This window comes from Temnothorax curvispinosus, unplaced genomic scaffold, assembly GCF_003070985.1.
Source record: "Temnothorax curvispinosus isolate PA1 unplaced genomic scaffold, ASM307098v1 QBEX01001437.1, whole genome shotgun sequence".
In the NCBI taxonomy this organism is placed as follows: domain Eukaryota; kingdom Metazoa; phylum Arthropoda; class Insecta; order Hymenoptera; family Formicidae; genus Temnothorax; species Temnothorax curvispinosus.
The window spans coordinates 18,354-43,896 of NW_020211217.1; the positions used below are offsets into that span (position 1 = coordinate 18,354).

A 25,543-nucleotide genomic window follows, 5' to 3' on the forward strand; every position below is an offset into this window, starting at 1 on the left:
AATTGTATTATTTTCTATCATTTTTTATTTTATTATAGTACAACATGAAACTCTTATTTACCTGATCCAGAAGTCCTCCACAGAAATCAACCGGCAAGTAAAGATATGGATTTGAATCGTAAACGATATGGCCGTAGGGCGATCGCATAATTTCCCTGATGCCCTCCCCGTACTGATTGAAGATCATAATAGGTGTCCCGCATTGATCAGTAGCGATATAATATTTGTGCCGGTACACTTGTGCGTAAATAAGATGTCCTCTGTCGTCATAGACCAGCGACATCAATTTACCATCGCGCGGGCTGTATATCTGGCTCACTTCGTGCGGCCGTTTCTGATTATTGTAGAAGAACTGAGTGACATTGCCGTAATTATCCTTCCTTGTGGCCAGTCGGTCCAGGTGATCGTAATAGTATCGCACGTCGAAGCGGCCGCGTTTCGTGGCGCGCACGAGGAGACCCTTGGCATTGTAATTGAATCTCTCCTCTCTCGCGTTCTGCACCACCAGACCTCGGTTGTCGTACTTGTAAAGACCCTCGCCAAACTTGACTATTCGGTCCATGGCGTTGTACTCCATCGGGATCGTGTTACCTCGATACGTGAGCGACAGCATATTACCGTTAGCGTCGTACTTGAAGCCCCACGGTTCTTGCGCCTCCACGCCGGTCAACTGACCGTCGCAGTCCCACGTGTAATTTTTTACGTTAGTATACGTGTTGACAGCGACGTTGCGCGTGTACGTTCTCGTCTGATTGATGCGGCCGCGCGAATCGTGCGTGAACTCCATCCTAAACACTTCCATCCGATGGATCGTCACCGTGACTTGAGTCTCCAGGAATCGGTCGTCTGTGGTGCGTGAGAACAGCGCGGTACCATCGAACACGGTCGTTTCATTCGACTGCGGCTTCGTCACCTTGAATTGACCGATTTGTTCCAACGTACCCGATCTCGGACTGTAAGCCATGGTGTGCGGTGGTAGCGTCTGACCGCCTATTCTACCCTGCACCGCGACCAGCCGAAAGTTTGAGTCGTATTCAAATGTGAATTTGGCGTTGCTCAGGCCGGTCTTGGCGCCGAAATCTATGCGCTCCTCCACCAAAAGTCCCGCGCTATATTGATAATCCCACTTGTACTCCACGTCTCTCTCGGAATGTATCACCTCGGAAGGTAGTCCACTCTCGGTGTATCTGATCTCGCTTTTACCATCACCGTGAACGACTTCCGCCAGTTGTCCTGAGGTGTGATATCTGTAGACGATACGAGCTCCGTCTCCCGGGAACACGGTCTGCAGTAGGTTCCCGTCGTGACTGTAGTGCTGCAGATAAGCTCTGGTGCTGCCGGGTGGAGTATACGTCACCCTGAGGAAACCGAGAGAAGCCTGACAGGAGAAGGAATGCTTGGTTTCCGACGGTAGAATGATATGTCGCAGTCCACCGTCGTCGTCGTATTGCAACGAGAACTGTCTGTTGCTGGCGAGCGTGATCTTCGACAGCATGTTGAAGTCGTTGTAGGTATATCGTTTCGTGCCGTCCTTGCTATTGGTAATTTCTGCCAATTGGCCGTGTCGATCGTAGCCGTACGACTCGTCGGAAGAGCCCCACTTCCAGCTCTCGATCCTATTGAATCGATCGTAGGTGATGCTGAGGTTGTGGCCTTGCTCGTACGGTTGCCAGACCAAGGGTAGGCCGGCCTGATCAAAGATCACTGTCAATAGAGGAGTTCCCGCCTTGTCGTAGAACGTCTCGCGGCTAAACGCCTGCTCGAATTCGACGCTTATTACTCGCGTGTCGTTCACCCAGATCTCTCTATTCAGCGTTTGCTGAGGATGGCTAACTTCTCCGACCAAGTTATACGTCGTCGTCATGGTGTTCGTTAATTCGCCCAACGACATCAATTGATAACTCCACATGGGCAGCATCTCCGCTTCCACCGGCAAAGCCGGTTTCAATAGCGGATGTTTCGTCGTCGCCGCGCTTAGTACTCTACCACCACCAGGTAGAAGTACCTCCAGGCTGCTGTTCGTAAATGCGATTGCTTTCATGAGTTTGGTGCCTGTGAATGAGAAATTACATATTAGAGCAATAATTTTCGTATTTAGTAATATTAGAGTAATGTTTTAACAATATTTGCAAAGAAATTGGAATATACTTGCATACTGGGAAAGATAGATTAAACAAAAATTAATTAATTAATTAAATAGAGAAAATACATACCGTCAGTGACTGTCAACATCTTCGATTTCTCGTTTTTCATCTCAAACTCCACAATTCGCTGTTTATCACCTTTCGATAAAGCTTGCAACGGAGCAGACACTTTTACCAATAGACCTTCATCGTCAGATAAGTCCGATGATAATTTCAATTTCTCGCCTGTCGGCAGTATTACGTCAGTGACACGTCCCAGACTGTCGTAATTGTATATGTATGTTTCATCTCCCTGAAATTTTAACAAAACATTGTGCTTTATCAATAAGAAGTAATTTATTCATTTAAAAAATCTACAAATTTTTTTCATCATATATGATTAAGCAAAAAAGAAAGAATAAATATTCATTCGATCAATGGACTAAAGCTATTCTTTATTAATGAAGATGAGCAATACAAATTTCCAACTTACTCCCGATCGACTGGTGAGCAAACCGGTAGAGCCATCGTAACCCAAAGCAATCTCTGCCCTGCCGCGTTCGGACAATTTCTCCAGGAATCCAACCGCGGAGATTTTCAACTCGGATTTATGATCCTGAGTGTTCTCGATGGAGCTAACGACACTGCTGTAATCCCGTAGAAATTGGATCTTATTGCCCGCGCTGTCCGTCACCGTGGACAACTTGCCGAAACTCGTGTTCTTGCTATACAGGAAAGAGTAGCGAGTCTTTCCGGACGTCAAATCCTTCGTGGAAATGTGTTGGCCGTAGCGATTAAATACGTAGATCTCATTCGAAGGCGGGAACGGAATGCGGAACTCCCCGTTCTCGTCGTGGTTCGGAAGATACGGCTGGAGAGCCAGGATATGAAGACTGCCCTGATCGGCCACGTGCAGGACACCGTCCGGCGAAACCGCCAGGGCGGATATCGCGGTGAACTTTGCGTTTGACGAGAGGAGTGTCTCGGTGCTGCTGGTATCGTCCGTGCAGGTGCACGTGTCCATGTCCTTGGTGCTGGGCGTAGTATTGTTGCACTCGCATTGGCGCAGTCTCTCCTGCTGCTGACCCGCGAAGTGTGACATCTTCCCGGAGGAATCGACGATCCTGATAGAGTTCACTCGGTGAGAATCGCGATCCGCTATGTACAGCTCGCCGGTTGGACTGAAACCGACGGCCAACACCGATCCGAGGACCTCGTCCGGCTTTTTCAGGATCGTCGTCAGCGACGAGTTCAGTTTAGGAAGTTCGTCGTTGCCGCTGTTGTTGCTGTTCGCGTTGCTGGTGCAGTGAAGAGGCGTGCCGGCGACCACGCGCACCTTCAGGTCGCTGGTGAGTTTCAATACCAGTCTATCGTCGATAAAGTGCAGGGATCCGTCCAATGGGCTCAGAGTTAATCCGGTGGGCCATTGTAACTGAGCCTGATGTGCGGGAATGGCTCCGATGCAGGGTGCGGGTGACCAATGATTGTGATGACCATGATGTCCCACGAGCGTGTGTATGATACCTCGAGGATCGACAGCACGAATGTTCGTTCCATCGGCGATGTACATCGTTTTATCGGCCGCAATTGCGATTCCTGCAGATCACAAAAAAAATCACGTTTTATTATTTTGCAAGTGATTCTATAATTTACAAATCTTTCGGTACATATGTTCGTTGTTTTGTAAAATTGTTTTTGAGATTACTTGAATTAACTTCAATAGTGCAAGCGCCTTTCGAGACAATGACAGATATATATTTCAATTTGTCCTTTACCTTTAGGATGAGCCAATTTTGCATGGATGGCCTGACCTTCGTCGCCGCAATGACCCTCGTCACCTGGGATACATCTCTCGCCGCTTCCAACAACGGGCTCGATATTAATGCTGGGATCTTGGACTTGTTCCAACGAGAGGGCTTTCAATATCTGATGTTTCTCCGGGTCGCTGATATACAAGTGCCCGTCAGCCGGCGAGATACATAGGTAATACTGATACGCCACTTGAGTAGCGCTGTAAAAGATGGGATACGCGTTCCAGATTAGATTTGAATCGTCGCCGAATTTACAAAAAATTCTGCAGAAAACACAAAAATTAATTACCTCAAAATCAGGACGGTGTAAACCTTTCCTTCGGGCGTGATTCTGCGTACGAGATTGAAGTCACCGACGTATATGCTGCCGTCGGGTCCGCTGGCGAGTGCCACCGGCGTCAGGAGTCTGGCGTCCTTAGCGAGACCGTCGCAATTCTGACACACCAGGCTCCTCTGGAGGCCGGTGCCCATTACCACTTTCACAGTGCGCGGATACTGTTTGAAATGTAGAGTAGAGCCGTCGCCTTTCTGCAGGATCCCTTCGTGGAAGTTGTAATGGTGATGGATGTCGAGTCCCCAGCCGCCGATATCGGAGATATCGACGTCGAATCCCTGCAAAGTGGCCGTCTGCGTCTCCCATATCACCAACGGGCAGGTGGAATGCTGATAGCCGATCGAGATCCTCGCTTGCGCCACGCCGTACACCTTCTGCTTGTAAACGTTTCGCTTGTTCCAGGCGAACGTGTGCGTCAGATTCGGATCGGCCTCGTACGTTTTCGTGTGTAGCGAGCCCTCGATCTCCACGTGCACGTGTACGTGCGTCAGCGATTTCGGAATGAACGGCCCGGTCAGTTGCATCCTCACGGTAGAGAGATAGCCCGCAGCCTGACTGCTTTGATACATCAAGTGGAGATTGGAGCCCGGAATAGCAATGCTTTCCTGCACGATCTGCAAGCGATGTTTAACGTTGCGTACAATGCGGTCGCACACAGTGCTGCAATCTCGTAAATATTGTTACATTCGTGTATTATCCTTTGATCGCTGTCCTTTTTACGTAACACGTCGAGATTTGTTCTTTATCGTGCGAGATTTGTTTAAAGTCTCTTGTTTTAAAGTCTCGCGCTCCGCGCTTTTCATTCAGGCGCGTTCAGAATGTTCAGATTGGTATCAAGATAATTATGTCATGTAAAAATTTTAGTTAAAAATTTTATCGTCCTAATCGTGATGATGAAATCAAGACTTTACTTTGATTGACGCAACGAGAGTGTTATAATTAAATCGTTTGCGTGGGTAGAAACTTACTTGACTTTCAGCAAAGACCAAGCTCTTGCCAGGCAAGCCGCCAACTTTTTCCGGCATCCACGTGCTAACGATAATTGGCCGTAGCGTCTCGTGATCGTGCTCCAAGCACGGACCGTGCTCGCTAAAGAGTCCCATTGAAATCCCTGGGAAGCCTATTATATTGTATTCCGTAAATGATAAGAAACTCAAAAATTCATAACACTCAAGGACGGAACAAAGACGGCACACACGTTGAGCTCTGGAAACAACACGGTGAAGATGCGCGCGGGATAACCGGCGCGCGATCCGATCCGACGTGGTCACGAGGAGCAATAATAAATTACGTAGAAACCATCGTAACGGGACTTTTGCAAATAATAAAAAAAAATGTCTATTCGTTTCCTTTTGTTATCTCTTCCTTTCCCTGCGCGCCAGGGATCGGTTTCAGGTGATCGAGCACGTACGCGCGTTTATCGAAACGTTTGTGACGTTAATGGGTAACGCGATCCGACACGTAACACGATGAGATATATGTGTACCAGGTCGACCGACCAAAAAAATAAAAAAAAAAAATAAAATAAAAAAAAAGAGGAAAAAAAGGGGGAAAAATCCGTAATACATATATCCGAGGCTCGATGCTTACCAACTGCCGGGCTCGGCGGCTGGTTAGATTTATACGATTCGCCTTCCTTGCTGAGGATCATCACAACGGGCGGCAGAACTACGATCTGATTCCAGGGTACGAAGACGGTCCTCGTGAGGGGTTTGAAGGGGCTGCGCTGGAATTGAAGCGTCACGGCGCCTCCGCCATTGACCAGGACGTCGAACCTGATCAAAGTACGTAAATGCATTTCGAACTACATTGCCGCCGGTATAAGGATCCGACGTAGGTCGATCAAGATAGTGCGCCCGCTTTATCCGAGAATGAATGTCCGACGAGGCCTTAGAATTGGAACGCGTGTCTTTTAAAAGTTCCTTCGTCCCGTTTGATTAATTTTCTAAGCGCGGCGTATCGTTAACTAGAATAATTTTGAAACATTTTCCCCACGCAGAAAAATTTACCTCGGTTGTATGAAATATAATAAAAATATTTCTATTCAAAATGGCATACCTTTTTATTTTTTATCAAAAAAGCAAAATGAAGCTGCATGGAAAGTTTCAATACAATATAAATAATTATATTAAAAGAACAGTAATAGCTTTTGAAGTATTAACGAATTTTAAAACTCTTTCTTGAAGGGTTATTACGAACAAAGGTATTATGATTAGTCTTATTTATTGACGTGAACAATGGACGAAGTAGATTTTTACGTGCTTTGTAATTTCTCCCTTTCAACCCGTTCGTTACTCAAGTTTGCATCTAGGTTCAAAAGTACGCCATGGAATTTAATGAAGTAATATTCCTAACATAAAATTACTGGCTTCTCTGAAAGTTGGAGCGCGGAAACAAAAACTGCGCAGAACATATTTTTAATAGGATTTATAGTAGCACTGTACTCATTGTATTATTAATGTAGTTATTTAACGTCCCCATTGAAAAAACTATTTATAAAGTAATTTCCACACACATATACGCAATTTTTCTGAAACGAAATGAAATATTCTGTGAGACTGATCATCTCCTATACTAAAATAATAATTTTTATATTTTACTTCTCTGCAAGATTTCGCGCATTTCAAATTTTGACTACGTAAAAATTCGCAAAATGTGAATTCAGATTTTACATTAATACATGTTAAAATTATTACATGCCGAAAAATTCACCTAAGTTGTAATACGCTATAATGATATTATAATTGAAGGTGCATCAATGAATAGAATAATACGTAACGCGCTTGTTATTTCGCATTTATGAGCATTAATTACGAGTAGGCGCGGTGTTCCGGTCGTTGGATTAATATGAATTAAATCGGAAGAGAATGGCTGAAACAAAGTTTCGTAACGAGTAGATTCGGTCGATATGCGAACACATTTCGACGACCCGCGATGCACCGAGAGGGGCCACGGATCGAGCCGTGGTGCCGTAGGTTTGCACGGAGTAATTAGTAAGCTTTCGACATCATTAGCTCGGGCTTTGATGCGGTCTAGTATCCCAACTCCTCCGCTTTCCTGTTTCAGAATTATTCTCGCCAGGATTGCTGTATATACCCTCGCCTGATGTAGTCGTTCCCGACTACATCACCTCCCCCCCCCCCGAACTACCCCTCCCCCTTTTCATTACAATGCAGCCTTGATACTATCGCGCAGGACGTCCAGCTCCGGCCCTACATGTCGTGCTCATCGCATGTGCAAATGCTAATACAGGCGATGATGGCGACGGCCGCGTGTTGGTCGTACGTCCGCTATATAACTGTAAACGGATGTAACAACGGGCGTAACTCTTTCCATGAATCCCCTTTCTATCGCCGGTAATATATTAAATCCACGATAACATGACCTACTTATTTCACGCACGACACTCAAGAATAATTAGCAATTAGCAGATACGGATTTGAGATTACGCTCTTAAATGTTCTCTCAGAGCGCGATGGTATAATGCATATATAATAATCTGGATTACGCCCCGTGGTATCCGTCATTTACGTTATGGATGTCTGTCATTAATCGCGCAAATCCCTCTTTCAAAATAATATTATGCCACAGTAATAACTACATCGGCTTAAAATACGAACGGCATAATTGCCTCTACGTGTGTAATGGTGAATTATTAATATGAATTACTATCCATTACCATATCTATTAGGGACAAACCAGAATGCACGTTTAAAATCATTTATATCATTTACACGCATTCGTGAAATTATTCCAATTCGAGCACTTCACCTGACTTTTTAGGAAAAACGAAGTCTTTTATTTGCTTAAAATACGCACTATGATAATCGACCTTTATTTTTTTTCAAACGCCTTAAAAAATTATTATTAGACGTAATAATATTAAAAACTTCAACGTATAATATTTCGGATAATGATTTGCGAAATAAATTTGTTTCTGATGTCTTTAAGTATTTCAAATCATGAATTAATTCTTGCTATTAATTTCATTATTTTAATTTAGAAAAACTAATAACTTTAACAATTGAATAGAAGTTACTAATACATGAAGCTGGGCAATATATAAAATAAGATGTAAATGGAGTATTGATCCTTACCATCCGTCTGCTCTGGTCAAGGTGAATCCAAAGCGCGAGTCCCTGTCCACGGACACTCTGATGCCTACTATTCCGAGTCCTTGTTCGGTAACAACTTGGCCTCGCATCACCGCAACTCGACTGTTACAAATTACAGATATATCGGGGTCCACCGAGGCGGGGGATCGTTTCGTCGACCCATTAATCCGCGAAATGCTGATTTAAAACGAAGCATTCTCACAATTTACATCTGTCTACGATCGGAATGCAATTTCGATCGGTCCGCGCGTGTCGAAGCGAGAGTAGGTAGAATTTTGGAAAAATCATTTGGATTTTCACAGCGTTCGCGTCCGGAACATTCGTTCGTAACTTAAATACGAATGTATCGAAATTAAGTTTTCGGAATATCCAATCACAGTTATCATTTCAGAGCTTTCGATCTTCAAATAAATGCTTCAGCAATTTTAGATTTAATTATTTTCGTGTAATCATGGATACACTTTACATTTTCATAAGATTCCGAAGTTATATAGGTTCGAATTATGTCACGATTCAATTTTCCGCGATCCCACCGCGAACAACGGCGGCCACCGTTAATACCCACTTAGTGCCCGCCTAATTAACGGTAATGCGATCGTACTACTCGGTCGGTCGGTGCACGACCGGTGTCTTTACGCGGGCGCGGACGCGAGCAATCGATTTTGCCTGTTAAATCAGCTTCCGCGGTCAACGGTTCAATGCGATCCAATATTCTCACTTCGCTGCCAATACAATCCGCAACTCCATTCGGCCGACATTCGACGGCCGCGTTGCCACGTACAAGGGAAGCTAATGCCTCTGGCTGAATCGAGGAGCGATACAAATTGATTTTACAAATAGAACAATGCCGCGTAGGCGAGGGGCGGGTGGCGGAACGGGGATGGGGGGGAGGAGGGCACACGGGGTCGTGGGGGGGTTGGACGGCGGGGGCAGCGGAACACGCGCAGTGCGTCGACGATGCATTTGTGCTCGCGAAAATCAGCATTCGCGGTGGTGGCGATGGCAGCGAGGCGGGAACATTCTTCTCGGCACTGACTTTCAGGATTTTCAGAGACCAGAAAAAAGGGTGGAGAAAAAAAGAAGAGAAAAAAAAAGAAGACATAATACTTCGTCCCGAAGCCAGGATGGACGGGGGAGGGCAGGGACGGAGGGAGGGGGGAAATTCGTAGGGAAATTATCTCGTGAGAGAGTAAAAGGCATGCAGTCATGTTATATAGATACGTAGTAGGCGTGAGATATGTAATATGTAATATAATAATAGACGTATCATATGAACTTTTCATGTGAACGGAACTGGAGAGGGGGATATGGCGAGAGAGAATGGATGGTACGAGAGACCAGGGAGGCTGGTCTCTCGGCGAGAGAAAGTTGGAATGTTTGAAGCTGAATATTTTAAGCGATTCGTGTAGTGCTGAATATAATGAGGTTTCGATGTATATAGGTACGTAGATAATATATATATTATGTATATAAGAGATAGTCGCATGTGTGTATGTAGCTTGTTACACCACCCGTTGGGTAACGAATGTAACGCGGCACGTGCGACATGAGCTACGATCCCCCGCGCCGTGTAACAAGCTACATATACCCGTTTATATGCATTCGGTATGTAGATATATATATATATATAGATATATATATTTATCAGTCTCTAAGGGATTGCGTATGGGGGCATATTCGTTCTTGGAGGATCACGCGTGTCCCCAACGCTGGCGCGCGATGTCGATGGTCATCGGATCGTCACCTAATATAGGACCATCGATCGTTTCCAATTGGGATTATCGAGTTTGCCGATTTCACGGAAGCTCAGGGATCGAAACCGGGATTATTTCAACGAGGTCAGTTTCTGCCGTTAGGTAAAAGTGCGCGCCGGATATAGCGACGGTTCCGTTAATTTCTTACAAACAGCTGAAGCAACGCCGATATTTTATCCAAGCTAGTAATAGCCTTCTGAATAATTACTTGTGTGACAAAAAAAAAAATGAAGAAAAATTCCTTGTATAATGCAATAATATTCGCGATGATCTTTATAAAAGTATGATTTTATTTGAGTTATTACACAGACTAGTAATATAAGGTAATAATAGTCAGACATATACTTTAATAATGTTCAATTATTTTTGCAGAAAGGAAGTAGTTGAATTGTACATAAGGTACTTAATGTACTTAAATTTTCAAATTATTAAAAGTTATCATACAGTTTTCTTTAACAGTTCATCTAGATCCTATTATATTCGTCGCCAATTGTCACTTTTCTGCCACTGCGTGAATAGATGCGGATACGCATTTCCGCGCATACATGCGAAGAAAGAAAATGCAATAAAATCTCTGTCGGGCAATGCCGCCGGTTTCGATCACTGATCGTGCCTTCGTTTCGAGTGGCTTGGAGATCAAACTGTGCCGGGGAGGCGGGCGCTGATCCTCCAAGTGCGAGCATAGCAAGGTGGCAGGCACAGTCGTCACTACTGTACGTCCAAACCCATAGTGAATGATAAACAGAAAAAGAAAAACGGATGATGCTCGAATGCGCCGAGATCTCTAAAGGCAGTCGTAGTCAACCTATATGCAAATAACGAAAGAAGAGAATGTATACACGCGCGACGCGTACCTAACGCCGTTAGGAATTATTAATCTAGCTTATTCTTATTCTTTTGCGTTATTCTTTTCTCTTTTCTTTATTTTTTCTTTCTTTTCCGCCGAATTTTACGAGCGAATAAATTCATCGAATGAACTCATTCTCCTTTTCTGTCCTTGCGTGAGTCTTTCTCTCGGTTTATCAGGTCTTTTCTCTTTTCTCTCTTTCCTCTCGCCTCTCTTCCGTCGTTCTCGCGCGAACGAGGACGTCGAGGACCGATCTCGGAGAAGTACCAAGACGCACGAGAGACCGCGAATATTTTCAGTTGAAATAATCTCAGCGGAATTAACAAACGTTCGTCGTTTTTCAGTAAGTACTCCGCGCCAGAAAGAAGCATCGTTAAGTTAAGTAAAGCGGGAATCTTGGGGGAGGGGGTAGACGGACGAGGGGGGTGGAGCTCGGGATTGGCCAGGTTTGGGTGTGATTCTTCTTCGGTGGGTTTCGATTTCCTCGGATATATCGGATAAAGACAGACACAGGGCGTTGGTGTCGGGTCAATTGGCACATTTTAGACAGGTGATAATAGACGCAGACAAGGGACAAGGAGAGACGGTCCTTTGGGGTCCTTCATCATAAACCGTACGGTGCCGATTTAGCAATACTTGCCGATCCGTCGATAGAACAGAAAGCGAATATGTACACTTGTTGAGTTATTATCTCGTGTTCGTATCGTAATGTATATTATATATATATATATAATAATATATATGATAGAAAAAGGAACGATATAATAAAAAAAGAACGCAACAGAGTCGTTCACGCAAGAGGCGCGCAATAAGGTCAGCGTTCGTGTAAAATGCTAGGACGTTCACTATAAGACAAGTTCGACAGGATGGTACATAAAGTGCAAGCCTGGCAAACACAAACAACACAAGACCAGGGGGGTTTTTCGTAAGTATACGACTCGTAACATACTATTATGTATATCAGTCATATGGCTAACGCATCTAAGGGACAAGAAGACAAGACATAACAGAAAGGGGAAGACAACAATCTGACGACATATCACAGATAACACAGAGACAATTCGTACGGTTGGCTTTAATGTATACGTGAAGAGCTCTTGCCCATGGACGGACGCTCGGATGATGCGTACAAGCGTTATATGTATATTCATAAGCGAGATAAATGATACATAACTAACGAGATTCTCTGTATATCGTAATAAAAGGGAAGCGGCATATAGATTCTTGAGGATTAGATAGTATAGTTATTTACAGAACCGTTCCCGTTTCCTTTTTTTCTGCATGATTAAACTTCGCCCTGGATCTATTTCCGACGTGGATTTTACACAAAACAAGAGAGAGTGTTCCACAAAAAAGGATTTTAAAAAAGTAGGTTACCGAATATTTGTTGTAAACTCGATATCAATACCACGGAGGATTGTTTCTCGTTCGTATGTTTTTTCGAAGTCCATGGCGTTTTTATTGCGAACAACATGTATTCGACTATTTTTATAAAAATATAGACGGAAACCCCGACGAGAGAGAGAGACGCGCGGCGCTACCTCGAGCGGGATAAACCGCTGCAAAAACCGTCGACGACTCATCTCCTGTACGTATCAACGCGAGCGTGGCCATGGGGCGCAAAAGTGAATAAAGACAGATAGGTTAGACAGGTAGATAGAGGCTGTGAGAGAAAGAGAGATAGATAGAGAAAGAGAAAGAAAGAAAGAGAAAGAGAGAGAGAAAGAGAAAGAGAGCGGACGAAGTAGAACGGGGGGTGGTGGTGTCGGATGAAAGAGATGAGAGACAAATAAGCAAAGTGTGATCAAACATTGGCGAAACGCAAATATTCGTAATAATATGAGAAATGATAACAGGCTGTTATATGGACGGCGTAAAAACAAGGAATGGCAGAAAAGAAAGTGACAGAGAGAGAGAAACGAAACGTAGGAAAGTAAATGACAGTGTTAGGCAGGCTAAAAGGTTCGATATATAAATACATAAGTGTTACATATTAATGGGTCATACGAAAGACATGTAAGATGAATGTACGAGCGAAACGAGCAATAGATGATACTTTGTTCTTTCTTTTTTTTTTCTTTAAATTCTTTTGGATAATGAACGATTAGCGAGAGCTTGAGCTGCAACTTACCGCGGTGTAAAGGAACTCCAGAACGTACTACGTGTGGGAAAAACCAACGAGAAGAAAGGGCGTTACCACGGTCACAGAACCCGCGTTTGCGGGCAAAAAACGGAGGCGCGTGCGCAGCATTGCGCGAGCAATCGTTTTCTCTCGAGCAATTGCCTTTCCGAACGGCAATTTTTCTACTTATTATTGCGAGCGCGATCGCGTGGCGTCTCCGAACCACCGAACGGGCGCGTTTCAAAACTTTACAATCCGCCGCGATCTTCGGCCGCGAACCGAGCGGCGCGCGCCCGGCCTTCTTTCCGTCACCCGGCTCCGTTCCGGCTGGACCGGCACGGAGACCCCGCGAGTGCTCCTCGCAATGTTCCGCACGCCATTACAGAAACAATAGACGTAGACACACACTAATCAAGCGTACCCATCACACACGCGATCCTTCCAGTCACGCAACATGAACGCAGTCACTCTCGGACTCATTCAACATAGAGTGGTATACAGTGTGACAGACACAAGTTGGAAACTACGCAACGCATACACATATGTATATATAATGATGTATATATATATATAGGGCCCAGAGAAAATGAATGACCAAATGACCGGTCGTATGTTAATACACACGGCGTCATTTCGACCGGGGATGGTGAACCCCCATGACGCCAACCCTTAGCGCGAGTACCCCGAACAGAACGACCGAGGGAAACTCTTATCAGTTCGGTCGTAACCCAGGGTCGAAAGGATCGTCCCGGACCGACAACGAGAAGGAGATTCCATCGGCGTCGATCTAGGGCCCGGGCTGAGGGACGATTCTCGAATATTGATTACCGCTGTCCGAGCAACCTCAATGCCAGTCTGAATACCTGATTCACGGCGGAGCGCTTGTATCCGCGAGCATCTTTCTCGTTTGGAGCGAGCGCGCTCTAAAAATCGTGTTAACGCAAATAGCATCTCGAAGGAGATACGAGAATTCTGGATAGGGGAAAAAGTAACGTCGAAATATTCGTGAAGCTCACAAACTTTAAAGACGAATGATGGACATCTTGATAATTCTTCATTTAAATCAATGAGCGTTTAAATATCAATAAAAAACTGTAATATAGCGTTATTAATAATCCAGTACAGATTTCAGTAGAGATTTGTTATTTAAGTTTAGTTGAATTGAGAGATAATTAACACGGAATACACCCCATTGTTAAAATTTTCAAACGAGTGCAAGTGTTGGCAGCAAGTATACTCGGAACGAGCAATCGATATTCCAGACGATATTACGAGACGAGTGGACAATGGACAAAAAACAATGCTCTAAATGCTCGACTTCTGGAAGAGTCTTTGGCGACAACATGGACCTTATTATACGCACCGGATATACAAAGTTTTCACGGAGTAAAAAGAAAGGAGACGGTACGAGAAATTTCAAACTTGTGTCTACCATATCTAGAAATACTTTTACGAGTGGGCGAGTCACGGCGCTTGTGCACTTTTGACATCGATAGCTCTCTGCACAGACTTTCTCATAGATAATTGCAAATTCTCGTTAAGGGAGTTTTGATATCCGCCTGTCTGACTCAACCATTCGTACGCTTTATCTATCAACTCCTTCCTCGTATAATCGCTTAACGAATGGCCAGATTAGATTGGTGTCGGAAAGCAATTTTGAAAATTGTATCTCTGTCCTTCCTTATATATGTTAGTTATATTGCGCGCAGGCCGAGTATATACTGTTTATACTTTACTGACGATAACGAACAGTGCCTAGAGTACATTAACGCGTGAGAAATGAATTAACTAATAATAAGGTAATACAAAAGCAAGTCTCTAGCATATTTTCTCGTTATGCAGACTTTCGTCATTCAGTCCGTAGGCAGAACGGAGCCTTTTTTTTCGGTCTTCGGCTGTAGGGTGATTGGTAATCTGGTGGTGGTAAAGGGCTACACACAGAGGATAAACACTAGACAAAATACACGATACCTCCGAAGTGCCGTCGCGGCTTCTTCCAGCTGAGCGGCATACATATCGATAATCACTTCTTCAATGCCGAACAAAGGAAGATGGAAAAAAAATTTGATCTTGTGAAAAAATTCTTATATGTCTTAATATAAACTTTTGAAAATTACATTTAGCTTATCTTCTTTAAATCTCTTCTATCATATTTTGCTTAGAATAGTATTTTAATTGATTTCACGTGAAATTTGATTCTACATATTCGTGAATTATTAAATTTGATATATTGCAGTATCTTATGTAAAGTTTGAGTTTTAATGACGAATTTTTTTTAAACTAGCAATAAATAATATTCTCTTCTCTCCTTAATGACTGTATAAAAATAAAGATAAATCTCATTGATATAATATGCATTTTTTTATTTATTATAGCCCTTGTTAATAACTGTAATTAAAAATATGCATTTAAAAGTTTTATATCGCGAATGCGGGGATTAATTAACGGAAAACCTTCGATTGGCAATGGTTCCGAAGTAATCATCGATATAATTGGCATTCGGAGGGGGGAAAGGGGTGAAACACTAGGAAAGGATGGTTAGGGGGTTGCAGGGTGTCACCCACCGGGGGCTCTCCTGATATTTCAGCTGTTACGGATGTGGATTCATGACGATTCGATCAAATTTTTGTGGCGTTCAATGGCCGCTCACGATGGGGGAAACATCAATTTAATAAATTAATTAAATTAAATAATTGATCGCAGTATTCTTCATTTAAATAATATTTACGACATATAACGTCCGTTCGCGACCAATAGTTTCGACATGTGACATGTTTGATCAACGAAATAATTTATATCGTGCTGCAAAATTAAATAAAACAACGATATCGATAAGATTACAACGATTTCTGAATTTATAAACTGTTTTAGCCCACCATTTTTGCGACTAAGTTTTGTTTATTAACAATTTATAACGCAGAGCAGAAATATACAGATTCTTCCGTAATATCAAATTTTGTGTACCGATAATATTTTGCACGGCTTGTAGTGCATCCGCATTAAACGTATATATTTCACAAACAAAATATATGTTACGCCTCCACAATAAATTAAAAACAAGTTATACGTGTTCAAAAGCTGAAAATATATTTTAATTAACTTTGTCCCCGTCCATGTGAAATTATTGGTGCGCATCCATCGTGGCACGCATATGCAATATGTGTATGCATATACACATATATACACGTGAAAGAGAAAGATATATTAAATAAATATGAGAAAGTATGTACCCCATCGTAAACCGTTACCACAGATTGAAACGCGTAAGTTACATAATAATATTCATAACTCGATAACCGCGTGCAGCGTGACGCGATATATATTGTATTTTCGCACATTACATTTGTCAAGTCCTGTAAACTGCAATTTTGACATTAAATAACGCTTTTTGTAGGACGTTCACTGCATACGTCGAAGACAAATTCACGGCGTGCCGTACCGAAAGGAACGAAAGTGCTCAACCAAACACGATATGATACGCGTGTTTCTGGCTAACGATAAAAACCGAGAAAAGTAATGCGCGGCGGCATGAAAGTCGTAAAAAGGCCAAACTATGACACACGCAGCTATGCTATTTTATCTTCATTAAATGTCATATGTGTAACGTTTACGATCGACCGAGTCGTTGCCCGTGTTTACGTTCTTCTAAAGCATTAATGCAAAAATAAAATGAGAGAGAAATATCCGCGTGTGGTGTGTCGCGCGGAAAATCTGCCAGAAATTTTGTTGTGATTAAATGGCGAGTTCTCGGTCGTTCGAACACGTCACTCTCGCTTATCTTAATATGAAAGTAAGAGACTAAGCGAATTCTAATTCGAATTTTAATCCGTCCGGGTGGAAATGATCGATCTTACCTTTCCGTGTACTCGTCCATGTGGGCGTAGCTCTGTACGCTGTTCTCCTCGACGAGGAACTTCACCCGCTGATAGAAGGACGCTGTGACGCTAGGCGGTTGTTTTCGAAGGAGAACGTCCACGGGATTATTACTAGCAAGGCACATGATATGTTCTGAACAAGTTTCGTGCGAGCAGCACTCGCTGTCAGAGCAGTCCATCATGCCATCTGAGAAAGACAATCTATTAGATATCCTCTTCAACGCGTTTCGCGCTCAATGAGATTCCATTTTTTTCGACGAGCCTTTTCTCTTTGCATCTTTATATTTTTATAAGCTTGAAGATTAGATAAGAATAATCAAAATTGTGATTTGGCATTTTGTATTCACGCTGTGTTACATTTTAACGCTACGTTGAACGCAATTAATATTTTACTGCCATATAACAATACTATCTCAGTAAATTCCCCCTTTTGCCCGACTTCGCAAGAATAATATCCATTAGATACAGATGAGCAATAGTATTTCATTAATCAACGTTGATTTAATGCCGGGTTACTTTGAGGACTCACCTTCGTCATTGTCAACGTAATCATTACATTCCAATTCGAGTCGTATGCTGCAATCTCTACCGGCCCACCCGGTCGAACATTCGCAACTGTATTCGCCGTCCTGCAGGGTGCACAATCCGTGGCGGCTGCATCCATTCTCGCATCCGGCTATTAAAGAGAGAAAAACCATTTTTCAATAATTGCAGTCGACTAATCGATTATTGAAAAATGATATTACGCCGTCTCGTATATCGGGAAACTTATTATCGACGGCGAAAAATATATGCTCGAGCAAGGTAAAGCACCGAATTTATTACGCGAATATAATCTCCTGTTTTATACGTACGTAATGTGCAGTGCCTTCCGTTCCACCCTTGGCTGCACACGCAGGTCCCATTCTTGCACTGACCATGCTCGGCGCAACGCGAGTCGCACGGTTTTTGATCGCATTTCGTGCCGGTCCAGTCATCGTGGCATCTGTAAACCAGGTATGTGCCTTCGGATCTTACAGAGCGCGTATAAACAAACTCACAAACGACTTTTCACTTAACAATCGGAATTATGAAATAAAAACAGCGAGTATAAAGGGAAATAATACGATTTTGTTACGTTAATCGCATCGTACTTCATGGGTACCCGATACGCAAGTGCTTCTAACAGGATTCGTTATGTTAAACGGCGGTATCGCCGAACGTAAAATAATTTCTCGCCGTTTATACCGGCTGCAATAAAAAATGCGAGTTTGAACCGAGTTCCGAAGTTGTTCTGCCGTAGTGAGGAACTTTTTGCACTTAGAGCCTCTTTTACGCCAACTCTCGGGGATGGAACAGGGGAAAGCGGCGGGGGAGAGGGGGAGGGGGGGTGGTAGACGAGAGGCGTCAGCTTTAGAATATGAGAAAGGAGATCCTCTCCCGCGTCCTTGATTCTGACAAAGGAAAGTGGGAAGGGACGAGGACGGTCCTTCGAGTTGTGATAAGTTGGCGCCTCGTAAGACAGAGCCTTTTTCTCGCAATTTTTCACCTTTTTAGCCTCAACTTTTGTGCCCGCGATCCCGGCGAGCAATTTACTCATTTTTAGGCCATTCTTCGCCCACATCTATCCCACAATATTTCAATGTCCCGACAAAACGTTACTCCTCTTTCTCTTTCCCTCTCGCGCGCGAGCGCGGATTACTATTAAATGCCCCCGCGACGTGCCTTCCTCGCGCGCGTTCGCCCGTTGAAAACTTTACGACGTTTCTCACTCTTCGACACGCGGCATTACCCGGTAATCTATTCCAGTCGTAAAAGTTGCAAAAAGCTCGCACGTCACACTCTATGAAGCACAGAGAGCGCCCGCGTAAATGGCCGTCACGTCCGCACAATTCCGCAAATCTCCCGCATTAAACAATGATCTCGCGCGGAGGTGCGGGCGTCATATGGGGGATAGAGAGAAACGAAATCGAGGTCGCATGGAATTTCTTTAATCCTCGCGAGAAAAACGACCTAGGCATTGAGACACGCGTCACTTTCCTCGTTCAATCCCGGGGAGAGAGAGAAAGAGAAAGAGAGAGCGAGAGCGGCCGTTGGCTGGTGCACCGTTGGTTGCGCCAGCGGGTAACCCAATTCCGGAATCCCGGTCGCAATTCACGTCCGCGGAGGGCCCGTAAAGGACAACGATATAGAAAGGACGATGTGTACGTGCAAGTGCTGCGCGCATCGTGTGTGTGTTATACTGACTTGCAGCGGCCCTGCTCGCAGGATCCGTGAAGTCCGCAGTCCAGACCGCAGCTCGGCTGCGAGCAATCGACCCCGGTCCAATGTTCCTCGCAGACGCAGGCCGCGGATTCGAGGTCGTACGTGCCGTGATCGGAGCAGCCGGGCAGGCACTGGTACACCTGCTGATCGACCTGATTGCACCGCTCGCCCTGCCAGCCGGCCTTGCAGTAACACTTGCCGGAGACACAGGCGCCGTGGCCGCTGCAGTTCGGGTCGGAGCAGTCGGCTGAAAGTTTGCGAGAGAGAAACGGATCGAGCGCGATATAGCTTTAGATCAGAAACTATCGCGTTTTTACGGTTCGGCGCGACCTGGACGCCTCTCGCTAAAGGCTAAACTTCCCCCCCGGTTCACGCGGGGTGAGGCGCATCCCCGTCAGTTATCAGAGCCTCCCCCCCGTCTTCCCTCGCCCGTCACGCCCGGGCGCCGCTGATTGCATCCATGGCGTGGACGAATGGACCAACTTTTTAAATTATGGCATCGGAACAATTGCATTATTCCCGCGGATCCCACCTGCCCCGGGGAAATTATGAAACTTAATTCCAGTGCGTCCTCGGCGCAGCAGCGGCGGTGGCGGCGGCGGTGGCGGCGGCGGCGGCGGCGCCGTCGCGGGCCACGTCGTCGTTCGCGTTCGTTGTGCCGCGTTAGTTATATGTATATACACGGGACGCGAGAGATGAGAGAAATTCCTGGCGGATTCTTCTTGCATTATGTATGCGCGACGTTGATCGAACGGGATCATAGATTTGTTCGTTTTCATTAGGACCTGGCAGGTGCGTTCGCGCGCCGCCGCGCCGTGAAACGCGCGGAAACACGGAACGCGGTAAATTGGGCGTTGAAGTATGATACCATTAAGCGTATTTAATGGTACATACAGAATGTTTCTTCGGAACGAACTCTCTTCGGTAAAAATGCTGAGACATCAATTTCTAAGCCGTGAACGACAAGAGAAACGGCAGTTTTTAACGAATTAAAGATAACTCGGAATAAGTGGCGAAAATGAATCTTTCAGAAATTGAATAAAGCGCATCATGAAATGAAGCATAAAACAAATAAATGTATGTATCATATCGTTAAAAAAATATAAGATATAAACAATTAATAATAATGCGAAAAACACGACCGTTATGATATATACAATCAATTAGAGAGAAAAACGCCATTTATGGTCCGGACTAGGTTTTGGTAGTCTAAAGGGCCCCGCACAATGAAAAATATAAGGAACAGATATTAGCGATTAGAAATAAAAAATCAGGAATAAAGCTGGTGTAGTATTAATACACGGCTTCCGATAGGTTAAAAATCTGTTGCCTGTGTTATTCCCTGTTTCTGTTGCCTGTATTTTTCATCGTACATTCAACTTTATTTTTGATCCTTTAGTCCTAATCGCTAATATCTGTTCTTTGTTCCTTATATTTTTCATTGTGCGGAGGCCCTAATAATAACTGTGTAAACTTTATTTCAGGTTTGAACTCTGGCTGAGGTGATATTTTTCGCAATAAATTCTTTACAGTGATTTAATAAGGATGGTTATTATCATCTAAATTTAAAAAGATTATTATTTATTGACTCAAATATGTAGATTTACCGTTTCAACTAAGTGTGTGTGAAAGATCGACAAAAAATCGGCGCGCAGTTTACTAAGTTTGGAAAAAAGTATATAAAATTCATACAATGTTATTATTAGATCACCAACATCCAATCCGGACCATAAATAGCGTTTTTCTTACTAATTGATAACATAAAATATAAGTAAGATCGCAATTGTTTTTAAAGGCAAGTTTTTTAAAGAAATAACTTGTCTCTCGATTCGGATTCTTATTCGCCAGTTAGTTCTCATTTGCCGTCGTGTCGCGACTAATGCAAATCCGTTTCCGCTCGACGAATTTATCGTTCTTACGATTGGAGCTGACATATTCCACTGACGTGGAACTAATACCGTTTTCGTCTGCGTTTAGGAAAAAGCGACGGGCGAGCGTATCTCTAACGAGGACCGTGAGAATGTCAGAGACGAAGTGTCTCGTTCCCGGCGAATAATCTCGTCATTTATATCGTACGTCACTCAGTCCCCGGAAATTCCGGGGTGTGCGAAATTATAACGTATCGAACGCAGCTGCGTGCCGCGTGCGTGCGCGCGCGCGCGTGTGTATTATTCAAATTCCCGCGAAACAATACGAAACTAATTGTCGCACCGAATTGGCATGGCTTGACCCATATGTAAATTTGGAGAACTCAGCGTGCATTAATTATAGGTTGTACACAGGTCGGGCTGTGTTCTCCACCGACGGGGACTCTGCATTACTAATATCTTGAATCTCCCCGGATAGAGGGCCAGGACGTACGCCTGAATTATGGGAAAATTAATGGTGCTGTGACAAACATGAAAAAATAACGATCCGAGGCAGAAATAGATGTTCGAGGTAAACGTTTTCCGTCACCCGTGACTTTCCGCTAAGCCGTTTTTAAGGCTGAAATATGGGTCGTGATATCGCGCGCCGCGCATTTGCAATGCAACGTCATCGCTCGCGAATCGTTCTCGGATAATCTTTTCAAACCGGTCCGCCGGTATCGTCAATTTTTCCCCCCTTTTTTCTCACATCCGCGTAAGGAAATATTATAAATCCTAATTTAGAATAACTCGCAAATAACTCGCCTCTAAATTTTAGTTTATCGCTAACTTACGTTCGTCGCAAAAGGCGCCCTTCCAGCCGGGATTACAGACGCAGGATCCTCTGACGCACTGGCCATGCTGATTGCAATCAGGAACTTGGCAGTCACCTAACGGTATGTCGCACTCCGCGCCCTTCCAGCCCTCCTCGCAGTGGCACATACCACCGCCGTATTGTCCGTGAGAAGAACACAAAACTGGGCATACGCTTTTGCTGCAATCAGCACCCTGGAAGTTTCGTCTCCTTAGTCTCTGATCTCTTCGGGTGATACACAGTCAGATAATTTCAGAATAATTGCGCAAACACGTACCTGATATCCGTCTATACAATCGCACTTGCCGAGGTAGCACGATCCACGTCCGGAGCAGTCATTCGGACACGTGGTGGAGACACCTTCGGCTTCCGTCACGACCAGAGTAACCTTGTAAGGCTGCAACTCGTCGTTGTACACGGACAGGAACCAGTCGCCGGTGTCGAAGTACTGCAGCAGACTGACGTTGACCATCAGCGGCTCCACGATGGTCCTCTTGATGAGCACGTGTTGATAGGACGCGGCCGGCTGCGCCGCGCGTTCCACGCGAACGTCCTGCGGGCTGCTGGACTGCATAAAACTGACCGCCTCCGCGGTGATGTCCCTCTTCAGCCTGTGGACCACCCTACCACCCTTGACGAACTCCACGAAATCGTATTGCGTGACGCTGGGCGCGACGTTCCGCCTGCCGTACACCGCGAAATTCGCGCCCCACGGCAGGGTCAGGTTAAGCCTAATGAACGCCGGCTGCTTGTTGCGAAACTCCGTGTTCCAGAAGTGATACGGCTGAATAACGGCGGAGTGCGCGACGTTGTAGGCCTGTAGCTCGAGCACGGCCGGCCATTGCTGCGCCGATTGCTGGATCTGCGGGTCGCTCTGTTGATCACCGGCGCTGTCCGCGGCGCTCGAATGCTCCGCCGTGCTCGTCGGCAGGGATTCTGCGAGGGAGAGACGCGAAGATGGTGACACATTCGATAACATAAGTAGCACAAGTCGTTAAGAAAGTCGCGAGGTAAATAAAATATTGTCTAGCATAAAATTTAGTGATATCTTTTTATGAAAAAAGAAAAAGTCTCTTATTTGTCTGACTTATACCGCACTGCACGACGACCTGTGCATTTCAGTTGCAACATAGTAAACTGTATGATGTGTAAATTTGATGAGTGAACAATTAAGAAAAAAAGATTATATTTTTATTTTTAAACGTATTATTTTTGGAAAAAGATATAAAAAGAATATTATCAAACGTTTATTTTAAGCCGAGCAGAGCTCACGCTCACGATCTTTTTATCGTGGCTTTTTATTGCTCCATATTCCTCGGTTTATTTCCATATCAAGTGCGTCAAATGTACCTCAATTGTTCAATTATCTTTCGGAATTGGTACAGCTCACAGTGTGAAATCTTTACAGTGAGTGACATTTGGATGCGCGGCGATATATAGTCCTCGCTAAAGATATTATATTGATGAAACGTTCATCCACTCGCGCTTCCCAAAAGCAATTAGCGTATGACGCTGTACGCGAGAGTATTTACATCATGCAGAGTAGATGCAAATTAATACCGCTCGATATTTACCTTCTGTGGGGATCTGCGTGGATATCGAGTCGTGGATGTGTGCGTTTTCGTGAGTGACAGCTTTGATATCTTGAACCAGAATGCAGTTAGTGCTGTCTATCGGGCGCATAGAGCTCACTGCTGGAAAGTAAACAAAGGGCATTCGTTTTAGGAATAAAAGAAAGGATGAAACTCCACCGCGTGCGCGCGGACATGGCTCACGCGCAATCGCGCGTAGACACCAATGTTATATTTGCAACGTACGACTGGTATACTAGAGGGTGAAATGGCATTGCCCGCGCGCGACGCTTTTATAGCGTCAGGAATCAAGAACGGCTTTAGTCGAACGTCTGGCAGCGGCCTAATGGGTTCATAAATTTGGACAATCGCTTTCGAATTACGATGGCACACTAGATTTCCCCCATGACAACCCGACCTTCCTGCTCGAGTAACTTTTAAAGCAACGTATCCGTGTAATAAAGTTCGAGGTCTCACGGCTTGAATCACGGCTTGTATCGAGCGTACGATATTGCTTCATCAGATCAAGAATTCTGAAATGGCGCTATAATACCCTTGTATCATTTATATATATGGTATTCTTTTTATAAGTTCTAACAAAATAGCGTGACGAGCAATGATCAATTCGACGAGTCTAACTAATATAGCCAATGACAAATGATTATGATGATTTAATATTTAGATGGAGACCCCTCAAAGACCAATTAATATCGGCCGATATGATCCGAGATCCAATTATGTTGATGCTATATCAGTAGTTATCTGGGAATTTCAGGTCATTTATATTAATGTTTTCTGAGCGATAAGTGCAAGTTCGTTGAATTTAAACGCCATGATAAATTTGGCAATAAAACCCTTATCCGTGGCGGGATATTGCGGTTTAATTAATTATCTGTCTCGTGCGCCACAAGCGCCACGAATTAATTACGCGGTTTAACGAGAGTTTTTAAAAAAGAGGCAGACCCGGGCCAACGCAACCCCCGCCTAACGACCTCTTGGCTTATCAACGCAACAAAACATCGATAACGCGTAATTGAATTCGCGTGTTATTGCCGCGCGGGTGATTTGACAAATCGCGATTCGCCGATACACTCGGCGCCGATATTTAATGGACGCGTTTTCGCGCCCCGCGATTTGTCGCATCGCGGATTGTACATAAGCTCTCTGTCGTGGTAATAGCACTCGTTATTGCGCATCGTTTCTAGTTGTAATTGCCATTGTGTGCTGTAATACATTGTTATTTTATTATATCCCCACAGCTTTTCCCCAAAGCACGCGGAAAAATACAGCGGTAAATAAAATGGAGACCAATATTTGGCTTTTGATAGCGAGAGAGATAGCGCGCAAACGCGTAAAAGTTTAAACTGAATAATTTAATAAATGCAGATTGTTCTAATTTTCCCCCCAATACTTGTCGCAACAACTTATCTTTGGCCATAGAAAGGTCTTCCGTGCAGACGATAGTCCTTGACAAGTTTCTTCGAGATAAAGAAGCTGCGCGATACGTGCGAGACGAGGGGTTACGCGTACACGTGAAAGTCTTCCGTGTGTGTACACAAGCGGGCGCATACACATAACGCACACATGTACACATGTACGCACGTCAGACCGGAGATAGGCGAAATGACCGGAAAAGAGCGACTATTCCTTCGGGATCGACGTTGCCTGGCCGCCATGTAACTATCGCTGAAATTGAGTTGCAGTGAACTGTGAATGACCTTATTTCGCGTATATGCCAGTCAGCGTGGCATCGTTTTCGTTCCCGCTTCACGTCGCTGCAACTCAGCAATCCAACTTTCCACATATCGCACACTCGATGTCTAAAAAAATCACGCAATAACTTCGATACACCACCAAACATTACAGAAAACGGGCCAATTATTTTATACATTGGAAATATGTAAATACGTGTAGTATGTACTGAAAATAAGTATTTTTTAATATTCGATACATAATACAGAGTCTTGCCTCAGCCTTTCTCAATTTATCTTACATAGACTTTATTTTAGCAACGCTTTAATATCGC

The 25,543-nt window shown here is 44.3% G+C and overlaps 1 protein-coding gene across 8 annotated transcripts in view; it reads right to left on the reverse strand.

Annotated features, from left to right (window-relative positions):
* The window catches only part of LOC112463596 (teneurin-a), a 332,312-nt gene that overhangs the window by 6,137 nt on the left and 300,632 nt on the right, over positions 1–25,543 (reverse strand). For 5 of the 8 annotated variants that reach the window (XM_025030073.1, XM_025030099.1, XM_025030064.1 and 2 more), the window contains 16 exons: positions 23,521–23,640; positions 22,224–22,882; positions 21,927–22,140; positions 19,208–19,472; positions 17,836–17,966; positions 17,511–17,657; positions 16,961–17,168; positions 13,116–13,142; positions 8,366–8,485; positions 5,859–6,043; positions 5,237–5,388; positions 4,224–4,882; positions 3,899–4,134; positions 2,617–3,719; positions 2,214–2,436; positions 62–2,052 (listed from right to left, as the gene is read on the reverse strand). In XM_025030073.1, the coding sequence (XP_024885841.1) occupies positions 62–2,052; positions 2,214–2,436; positions 2,617–3,719; positions 3,899–4,134; positions 4,224–4,882; positions 5,237–5,388; positions 5,859–6,043; positions 8,366–8,485; positions 13,116–13,142; positions 16,961–17,168; positions 17,511–17,657; positions 17,836–17,966; positions 19,208–19,472; positions 21,927–22,140; positions 22,224–22,882; positions 23,521–23,640 (6,440 nt within the window). The remainder of the gene's footprint in view (positions 1–61; positions 2,053–2,213; positions 2,437–2,616; positions 3,720–3,898; positions 4,135–4,223; positions 4,883–5,236; positions 5,389–5,858; positions 6,044–8,365; positions 8,486–13,115; positions 13,143–16,960; positions 17,169–17,510; positions 17,658–17,835; positions 17,967–19,207; positions 19,473–21,926; positions 22,141–22,223; positions 22,883–23,520; positions 23,641–25,543) is intronic. The other 3 variants (XM_025030082.1, XM_025030090.1, XM_025030107.1) reach the window with 3 other exon arrangements.